This window comes from Atta cephalotes (assembly GCF_000143395.1).
Source record: "Atta cephalotes unplaced genomic scaffold scaffold00049, whole genome shotgun sequence".
Classification (NCBI taxonomy): domain Eukaryota; kingdom Metazoa; phylum Arthropoda; class Insecta; order Hymenoptera; family Formicidae; genus Atta; species Atta cephalotes.
Window position 1 is genome coordinate 1,495,980 of NW_012130113.1, and position 10,367 is coordinate 1,506,346.

At 31.3% G+C, this 10,367-nt stretch overlaps 1 protein-coding gene across 1 annotated transcript in view; it reads right to left on the reverse strand.

Annotated features, from left to right (window-relative positions):
- LOC105622889 overlaps positions 1 to 10,367 on the reverse strand; it is a 20,980-nt gene that overhangs the window by 10,308 nt on the left and 305 nt on the right. Inside the window, exons 2-17 of the mRNA XM_012204298.1 lie at positions 9,848 to 10,123; positions 9,514 to 9,664; positions 9,095 to 9,254; positions 8,762 to 9,025; positions 8,180 to 8,393; positions 7,796 to 8,111; positions 6,921 to 7,228; positions 6,258 to 6,578; positions 5,642 to 5,958; positions 5,409 to 5,506; positions 4,781 to 5,119; positions 4,276 to 4,679; positions 3,750 to 3,921; positions 3,372 to 3,531; positions 2,785 to 3,298; positions 2,040 to 2,318 (exon numbers count right to left, since the gene is read on the reverse strand). Of these exons, the coding sequence (XP_012059688.1) occupies positions 2,040 to 2,318; positions 2,785 to 3,298; positions 3,372 to 3,531; positions 3,750 to 3,921; positions 4,276 to 4,679; positions 4,781 to 5,119; positions 5,409 to 5,506; positions 5,642 to 5,958; positions 6,258 to 6,578; positions 6,921 to 7,228; positions 7,796 to 8,111; positions 8,180 to 8,393; positions 8,762 to 9,025; positions 9,095 to 9,254; positions 9,514 to 9,664; positions 9,848 to 10,123 (4,293 nt within the window). The remainder of the gene's footprint in view (positions 1 to 2,039; positions 2,319 to 2,784; positions 3,299 to 3,371; positions 3,532 to 3,749; positions 3,922 to 4,275; positions 4,680 to 4,780; positions 5,120 to 5,408; positions 5,507 to 5,641; positions 5,959 to 6,257; positions 6,579 to 6,920; positions 7,229 to 7,795; positions 8,112 to 8,179; positions 8,394 to 8,761; positions 9,026 to 9,094; positions 9,255 to 9,513; positions 9,665 to 9,847; positions 10,124 to 10,367) is intronic.

Here is a 10,367-nt window from a genome sequence, read left to right on the forward strand (position 1 = left end):
GTGTGTGTGTGTGTGTGTGTGTGTGTGTGTGTGTGTGTGTGTGTGTGTGTGTGTGTGTGTGTGTGTTGTGTGTGTGTGTGTGTGTGTGTGTGTGTGTGTGTGTGTGTGTAAATGTATCAGATTTTATTTTAAAAATCTTACTTTGTTTGTAGTATTTTATTTTTGTGAGTTATAATAAATATAAGTACCTAAATATAAGTAAATAAATATAAGTAATGGATGAAATTTGAATTGTTTAAATATTTCTATATACAGGACTATTATCATCTTAGAGATATCTTTAAAGATCTATGAGATCCAGGAGGAAGATCTGTGTAATTAAATTGCATGATATAAAGAGAGCTATCATACTGTAATAAATCAATCGTGCAAGATGTATCCATTTCAAGAACAAATTAATAAGATCTTCATTTATGGAAAATGTAAAATTCATTTATGTAAAATTCAATGCGAATAATAAAATTTATATCGCTGAATGATATTCGGCGTTCGCATTGAACATTTAAAAATATATGCAATAAACTTAAACAAAACGGTAGCTTAAATAAAAATAAAAGTGAACATGAAAAGCGAATAACTTATGAAGGGAATGAAATTGAGATTCTCGCGCAATAGTGACTCGAAATCCTCACATTAGTTTGCGACAAATTGAACCAGAAACTGGTATTAGAATGTATTCTAAAGAATGTATTCTACATTTTGAACCGTTACAATTATATGTCATCTCAACCTTCACGAAATATTATATGAAATGAATTTTGTGAATTATATTGAATTTTGTTAAGGGGCTCAATATCAAACAATTACTTATTTTCGAAACAATTATTTATTTTTCATACCGTGTTACTTACTGATAAGACAATAGGTATTTACTAATCATAGGAATGTTAATTTGCATTTCTGGGCAATGTATTCTTATTAGCTACAGCAGATCAAATATCAGAGGCACTCTAAATATATATGGTGCAATATCGGCTTATATATATATATATATATATAGATAGAAGTTTTATATATTTTAAGATTATCTTAAGTACAGCCTCAAGATATGTTACGAATCGATCATAAAACCGTATTAGTAGCATCTTAAAACATTATTTAAGATGTGTTGAAATAAGAATTATGAATACTAATCGTAGCTAACAAAATTATTAGTCCTTATTTTATCGATGAACATCTAAATGGAAACACATCAATAGGTACATTTTTTGGGTATATATTGGGTATATGTGGGTCTTTTAGAAAACTTATCTTTAATCACACGACGAACATTGTGGTACCAGCACGATGAATGTTCGGGTCATTTTTCGTTGGTTACAAGAAATAAATTAATGAAAAATTTGCAAATCGCTGGAATAGACTAGGAGCCATATAGATCATTCACCAGATGCCATTGGACTTTTTATGGGACAATAAAAGATATATATAGTTTATAAAGAAGAACCAATATCTCAAGACATGCAACAACGAATCATTGCAACTTATGCGTTAATAATTTTTGAAATTATTAAAGACTAAAGTAATCAGTGAAAAAATCCAGTGTTATATTGATAGTGATAGCTATTATCTTTCATAAACATTACAAACGCCATTTAATATGCTAATTAGTAATAAAATAAAAAATAAAATGTTACACAATATACAATATATGTATAAAATAAAACACAAGTTTATGATAAACTTTTTTGTTTTTTAACTTTCAATCTTGTCCGATAATCTTAGGTTATAAGTTCTGAACTTGTTTTGAATGCCTCTATCATGTTATGGAAAAAAATATTTTCGAACTTATTTAAAAAATTAAGATGACCTTGATATCTTCAAAGCACCTCCACCTCGAAAAAAATTATTATCGCTATATGATAGCCTCCGTATCCAATTTTAGTTACGCAAATCTTTTTTTGCACTTTATAAAAAGATTTGAAGATATTTAAGATTGTAATAGTTATTGCTCCACTCTGTATATTTTCTATAATATTCCTATTTAATATATAATATTTTTATTTTCTCTAAGATAGGATAAAATTTTTATATAAACATACTCATTATTATATTTTTTTGAACTCAAAAATTTCCGTTGATAATCTTGATAGCAAACTATTTGTTCAGATGCTGTAAATTGTGGCTGAACATGACAAGAGCAGACTTCTGGCTTGTTTGCAGACTTCAGATCGCAGGCATCATCTTTCGTGCTTTGAGTATCTTCCCTGTCGCGAAGATTACACCGAGTTTGACGATCTTCTCTTAATTCAGCTACTGATCTTAACGGAGGAACGACTCTTCTCCGTCTTCGAATATTGTCAGGACACCATTCTGTGCGACTTACACAAAGAAAGTCTTCCGTGTACTATCAAATCATTGATCTTAGGAATTTAAATGGAAAATACAATATGAGAATGTTACCTGGGATGTCCATGAATTTGCATATCGCGACTACAAATCATTTTTTGCTTTCTTCTATCATAAAATTTTTCTTTAATCAGTGTTGGCTTATTACAATATTTTTGTTTTTTTCGTGGTGAACTACTATCAGGTTCTCTATATATAACATGAAATTGTATTCTTATAATTATATTCTTATAATAGATTAAGTAAATTAAATAATTAAATACGTTAAGTAATTTTAAAAAAATCTTTTCTTTTATTTACATTTTCTCTTTTCGTTACCTCTGTTTATATTTATATTTATCGATCCATTTTTCATGTTTTCTGTTTTCTTTTTTCTTTTTCTTTTCCAAGTCAGCTGCTCTGGAAAATTGCGTGTCGATATGCAACATCTTATCACACCTTTTGTATTTTTCAGATTTTCGCAGATCTGTTTGAATACTTTTTCCAACAGATTTTTTAGTTTCATGCGCAGAAATTTGAACATTTTTTTGTTCCATTTCAATATCTTCTTCAAATTCCCCCGACTTTCTATCGTCAATACGTATTTCTGCCGTTCCCGATTGCTTCGTTAATTTTTCCATAGTAGGTTTTTCGCGTCTTTTTACTTGGCACGTGACGCTGTACAACTCCGAACTAGCCAACGGATCGTACAATCGAGCTTTTTCATTTACTTCCGAAGGTGATGCTATTATTTCTTTTCTGGCTTTTTTTTCGTCAGATAATTCTTCAGTTTGTTTCTTTTTGACAAAGTATTTTCTCACACCTATTTCTTCTGCAAAATTATTTAACTCCGCAATTGTTTTGCTATTTTTCGCTAACGATCCCTTTCGATTATTTTCGATTAGAGCTCTTTGTTGTTCTATTTCACTATCTATCGATGTTTCTTCCGTGACAATTTCTTCTGCTTTTTTTTCTGAAAATCAGACAAATATGCTTGATTGAATATGCTGATTTCTTTTTTTTGTGTATTTTAAAACAGAAGATACTTCGATCTAATCTTTCCCAATCAGTAGTCAACAATTCCGTTTCCGTCATTGTGTCTGTTTTAGACATTTCATTAGTTTGTTCTGTAATACTCACGTCCGATTGACTTATGCTATCTTTGATATCATCGCAAGATGTTTGCGACATACATGAACAAGGAATCTAAATAAATTCATATTTTATTAATACAAATAAATATAATATTATAGACTTGAGAATAATAGAAATATTAAATAATGTATGAATAAAGTATTGCTTATTTTCGTTAGATAGTTAGTTTTAATTTTGTTTTAGTTTTAATTTTGTTAAAATATGATATATTTAACGATCGACGCTAATCAGAGAATTAAAATTTTATAGAAGTAAGTAGAAAATGATACTTGAATGTAATCATCATTAGTGACGTTTGATTTGTCTGTTTTTTGATTGTCGAATATTCTGGTATCTGATAAAATATTAACGCATACTGTCGGGAGAACACATCTTTGTTTCGAATCTATAATCTCGTTCACTTCGAAGTATGTCGTATCCTTCGAAATTGGCTGAAGATATCTAATAATGGATTACATTGTGCACAACATTAGCGTTATAAAAATATCTATATCGCTTGTTTACTACATAATGACAATTAAAAACAAGCAAAGTTTTTTCCAGAAAATAAATATTTTGAATTATTAAAATTTTGTAATACTAACTTTAAATACAATTTTGATATAATAACTGATTATAAAGGAATAAAAGTATGTTCTTTTAAAATAATCTTCTTTCTTTTCAGCTCTTTTTTTGCAAGCAATTAAAAAAATGACAATTTAGTTGTAGTAACTAAGCGATATTATAGATTTCATATTTATTATTTAGTGATTATTTATGAGTGAATATTTAATTTAAGTTATAGTTTTGCTATACCTTGGTAACTTTTTCATTGTAAATTTCTTCTCGTGAGGATGTCTCAGTTTTACATCGTCAGCTCTCACGTGAGAATCTGGTTGGCGACAGATCGTTCCGCGTGCACGATGCGAATCATAATTTCTGCTGTAAATGTTATCCTCGGAATCGTCATGATCTGAAATGATTTGCAAACAATTTACTTGCCGATCATGTGCCTTTAAGAGCGCGTGCTGTTCGTTCTCTTCATCGGTGGAAGACGAGGAAATGGAAGAAGAGCTCTTATGCTTCGCATCTTTTTTCGTAGTGCGAATTCGTCGATACGTTTGTACGGGCGAGGTAGATTGATTTCCAGAAAGCATCCGTACTATTCTATCTAGGAGAGACGGTTTTCTCATTCGCCATTCGCCGTCGCTATCGGTCGTCTAAAAGGAAACGAAAATTCACTGTAAGTGATCGATGCAGAAATTACTGATTAAAAATAAAATGAAAAAAAGAAATTAGCGAGATATCGATGTTATTTTACCGTTCTTTTACCGAGCCAAGAAATTTTTGTGAGTGCAGCAAGGATTCTTCTTACGCGACTACTTCGTTTTCTTGCTTTGGCAGTATCGTCTTTTAAGAGTAATTCCTTTGAGCTGTCGTCTATCTCAATGTGAATTACCTCTTCCTCATCTAGCTCTTGTGTAGTGCAAGACTCGGTGTCCGCTATTGACGTAGACGAACTGGAATCATTCTTACGCGGGGAAGAGCAGGATTTCCTTTTCAATCTGGTACGAAGCCTCCTACGAGCTCTCACCACGAAACAGGATGTTGGATCCTCGCTGCTCGAAGTAACTTCCTTCGCCAATGGCTCGTTAAAAATCTAAATCGAACGTTTTTTCTATTCAGCAGTTTTTTGGATTATTGGCATCTATTATTGAAGTCAACTTGCTTTTTTATTAGCATAATAAAAAAATTGAACCTTTTGATTAAAGTTTCTAAAACTGATAATTTATTTATCTACAAATCACGATATCAAGTATTAGATTATAATTTGAAAAGTTTATTTACATTAAAGTTAATTTCGCAAAAAATTGTTTATATACATATATATATATATATATAAATTTTTAATAAAATTTAATAAAATTTTTTTGTTTATAATGCCTCACTTGAATCGTAACGTCTTCTCTTATTTTCTGCGCTTCAATGTCTTTGAATGGCATTCTCCGATGCTCGACTTCGATCTCTCGTGATCCTTCTTGATAAGCTGACACATGTAATTATTATTTTAACTTACTCGAATTTATTTTTTTACGAATAATTTGTGAAATAAATTGCGTGCATTCGAAGGCATACATTTGTAGTAAAAGTATAATGCGAAACATAAAAGTGATGTACACACTATAACTATAGACCGACTCAGAACTACTTCCACTAGTATCATCGTCTGTTTGGACTGCTACATTCTTCTTTTCAACAACTATTCTTTCCTCTTTCATTTCTTCAGATATTCTTTTTTCCGGTATTTTTTCCTCTGGCACTTTTTCTTCCGGTATTATTTCTTCTGGTACCCTTTTTTCCAATATTTCTTCTTCTATTTCTTTTTTTATTTCTACTTCTTCTTTTGGTTTTTCTTCTACAATTGGTTCTTTTTTTTCATCGACATAACTTATTGGCACAGGTTCCTTTCTTGCAATCAATTGATCATCCGACGAATCTCTAACTCGATTAAAAACGAGATAATAAATCAATATTGTATAGTTTTAATAATATATTTTAAACTCGTAAGACGTGAATATTTTTTTAAATTGTAATTAAATTGACGTTTAATTCTTCTAAAGAATAATTAAATTAGAAAAGCAATAAATTATTTTTTAATATTTATAAATATAAATATAAAAAACATAAATAAATATTTTTTTAAAGACGCGATACACTGCTTGTAATATGTTACATAATACTTTTATTCTCGTATTTTCTAAAAAAATCTTCTTGCAACATTTATTATTAGAACTTACCGCTCCTCGCTAATATCCGACAAATCGCCATATTCGATAGGCGATTGGCAAATCGTGCAGAGATTCTGCAAGTCTGCGAAACATTGGATGCAGAATAAACCGAGGCAGCCTGGCGTAACACATTTAATGTGCGGTTCCTGATCGGAACGTTCCACGGAACCGCACAGGAGACACACGTTCTGCTTTTGAGGGAAGAATTTGTTCAGGAAAGGGCAAATAGCCAGACATCGTTCTCTGAACGTGACTCTCTCGATTCCCTCAGTCATGCCGAACTTGCGGCGCAACTGGCGTCGTGCAAATTTCAGAAAGCTTCCTCTCGATCTGTGCACGAATTGAACTCATTAAACGCAGTTTGCAGTTTATATCGATTAAAGTAAGAAAAAAAACTTAATGAAAAATTGCACGATGGAAGAAACATCGTATTATTTTCATATAATTTAATATTCAAGAGAGTTTTTTTTAATTTTTTTATTTTAATCCTATCAAATTTTAATACTCAATTAAAAGTGACGGAGCGTATAACGTACTTTTAATGTAATAGACCGACATCAACCTTTAATAATATTGCATAAAAATGCAACGACCAACATAAAACTTTGTTAAAAGTACTTTGATATCAATGTGCCGATCGATTACTTCATTAGCTAATTGAAAATACATTACCTAATTATATGATTATACAACCAAGCAGCTCTTTGCTTTGCTCTTTCCGGATGATATTTGCACATCACGATATGTCGCAATCGTAATCCGTACGGTTCAAATATCGCCATAATCCAGCAGAAGGCGATCAACGTCACAATCTGCGTATACCGATCTAAATCTGGAGGGATGGGATCTGGGAGGCAGGGTATCATATTGATTTCTACATCCTTCGCGTGTGGCGTGAAGGCTTTCACGATGCTTCGATAAAGGTCGGCGAGATAGCCGTCACCAGACACATGGACGCCCACGAAATTGGGTCGTTGGACCTAGATCGATATATATATATATATATATATACGTTCCGCCATTATATTACCTTCCATCGTGATTATTCTACGCCGCGGTATATATCCGACCGCCGATTGTCGATATTCACCGCCGCACTCCACGCAAATCTCGATAACAAAATTGCGGTTGTAAGCTAACAGAACATTCAATTAACTCAGTCAGCGAAATGTACGTCAATTGTAATTTAATTCTTCAGAAATTCCAATTGCTGATCATAAATTTTAAAATAAATTGATTAGCAATAGAATAAATTGATGATGCTTGAACTGGAAATTGTAAGATTTATACAAAAATAAATTATTGGAATTATAGATACTAAGATCCATTTTGATCAAATATGACTTTCTTCGCTTATTTGTATTAAACATTTCTCAATCAATTTTCACTCACTATTATTAAAAGCTATTTTTAAATTCATTTAAAAATAGCTTCTTATCGTTACATTTATCATAAAAGATAATAAATAAATATAAAGGATCTAAAAAAAATTCTTGAAGCATAGGTATATTTTTACTTACTAATCAATATTAGTCTCGTTAAAATACCTTCATTTCGATCCGTCCGTTATATCTAATAGTGCTAAGAACCCAATAAAGACTGTAGTCCGCCATCATATGAATGCAGATTTTAATCGTCGTTAAGCCCAAAAAAACTACAGATTTCGCGAGCTTTATTTTTTCTACTTTGATCAGAGTGACGGACGTCAGTGGGATGTATTGATTTCTTTCGCGGCGGTTTAACGGCAAAATGGTTTCCTTATCCTGACGTGTTCTTATTAGATCGATAGTACGCAGATCATCAGTCAAGTAGCGATTATCGAAGCGATCGCTCGTCAGCCATTTATGCCGATAATGCAAAATCCTTTAGAAAATGTTTCAATACAACATTATTTTGGTTGCAAATTATTAAAATTACACCTTAAAATTTACCTTAGCAGCATGAAAAAAATGAAGAAAATGGTCACGAAACTCATCCAATCAAATACAGCTAAAAATTTATTGGTCTTTGCTTGTATCTCTGTAATTATATCAGTTGATACATCTTCGATGGTTTTAGTTTGATTCGTCTCAAAATGGAAAGAATGCGAAAATTTCACTTTAACGTAGAACATCGCTTTTATGTGGCGAGTGAATCTTTTGATCTCTATGTAAGCAAAAGATATTAAATCAGAAAGAAGTACATAAAAGCTTAGCAATATTATGCTGATGGAAAAATTTTTAAATTCATAAATCGCCGTACTCTCATTTATCGACTTTAATGCAAATTTTATTTTTAATATAAAGAGTTCTCTTACTTTTTCTTTTTATTTAAAAAGTTATAAAATGTTTTATGCTTATGATTAAATATTTCATGAATATTTAAAATTGTAAATAGATTGTATTCCGATAAATTTAAAAATCGTTGACATTTACATGAGTCTGGAAATTTAAAAAAATTTATTCTAGTATAAAGCTTCCTTTATAAAGTTTTTTCTCTTAAAAATCTTTTATACATTTATAACATCAACATACTTTCCTGTACATCGTTAACTATAGTATCAGCGACATAAGATACGAGTATGCAGATGAAGTCTAGAGGTTTCACTGTATAGCACAAAGTACGGACGATGTACGTTATATTGCAAATCCCTCTGAAAAGGGGACCAAGCTTCGCCTTGCAGTCATCTACCGCACCTTCAAAGACTGTCCGACACCTGTCGTACGGCGAACCCAGCTTCTTGTTGCAAATATTCACAACCCTGCCCAGCCATTGGAAAACCGACGTGATCACTTTTACTGAAAGATACATTTTTAAAGTTACGAAGATTGATTATACGCAAAGCCAATGGAAAAATGTTGACTCACGTATACTTAGCATGAGTCGTTTGATAGCTATGAGAGTCCGCTTAATTTTCTTCATGATCACCTTTATCGTCTTTATTACTTTCGATATCGCGTCTCTCAAAGCGTAGAAGGGTTCTTTTATTAAATCAACTACATTCTTCAAGGCTTGCTTTAATTGTTCCTATATGTATATTTTTATAAATTATATTAATAATAACAATTTCAAATAATGATGACAAATCAAAAGACATAATCAATTTTATGAATTCGAGAATGCGTACGCAACGGAAAGATTGCGGAACTGATGGTACATTTAAGCCATTGTCGATCAAACAAAAGATCTAACGATGAATAGAACTAAGAATGTATGGTTTCAAGGATCGGATATTGTGTAAAGACATAAGTGGAATGCATAAGAGAACTCACCTGTGAGAGCTTACCTGTCCACAGGCTAAAGACTCCGAAAGGATACTAATATTATGCAAGATATTCTTTGACGGTCCGGTAAGTGTTAGAATAAAGGCATAGGCTATCAAGGCCTGTCTGCCACGTTTAGAAAAGAACTGCGGTAGCAATAGAAACACGATACACCTGTGCAAATGTTCATATAAAGTCATAAAAGAATATAAAAAGAAGATAAAATTATAGGGTATAATAAAAGTAAAAAATTCCAAGGTAGAATTTTGACTAATTATAATTTTAATAATTTAAATATTCCATGGATCATAACTCTCTTATATTTATATCATTGAAATTCATGAAAGGCGAAATTACCTTACACGATGAGAAAACGCCAAACCGAGTGTGAGAATCATTCCGAGGATCGAGCACAATATCGTTGCAGACGAGAGAGTGAAACTTAGTTGAATCACGAAGAACACGAAAAACATATATGTAAGAAATATACCGAACAAGAATCCAAAAATACTCTTCAGAGTATAATTTTGAAGCGAACCATCTATCCAAAGAAGTCTCACTTTTTTATGAATCCATGTATTCTTTAAAGGGAAAATTATTCGATTCCAGAAATGCTTAAACTTCTTTCTGTACCTATAAAAGTGCGATATTTGCTATAGCTTGATTACAAAAAAAGTAATAGTACACTAAAATAAAATATTTATGGCATTAAAAATATCATCAAAATTCTGAGAGAGAGAGAGAGAGAGAGAGAGAGAGAGAGAGAGAGAGAGAGAGACACTAGTAGTTAGTTTAAGTTTTTAAAAGTAATTAATTAAAGTTAAATTAATTAAATTAAATTAAAATTAAAAGTTAAAAAGTTTAAAAAACGTTTTAA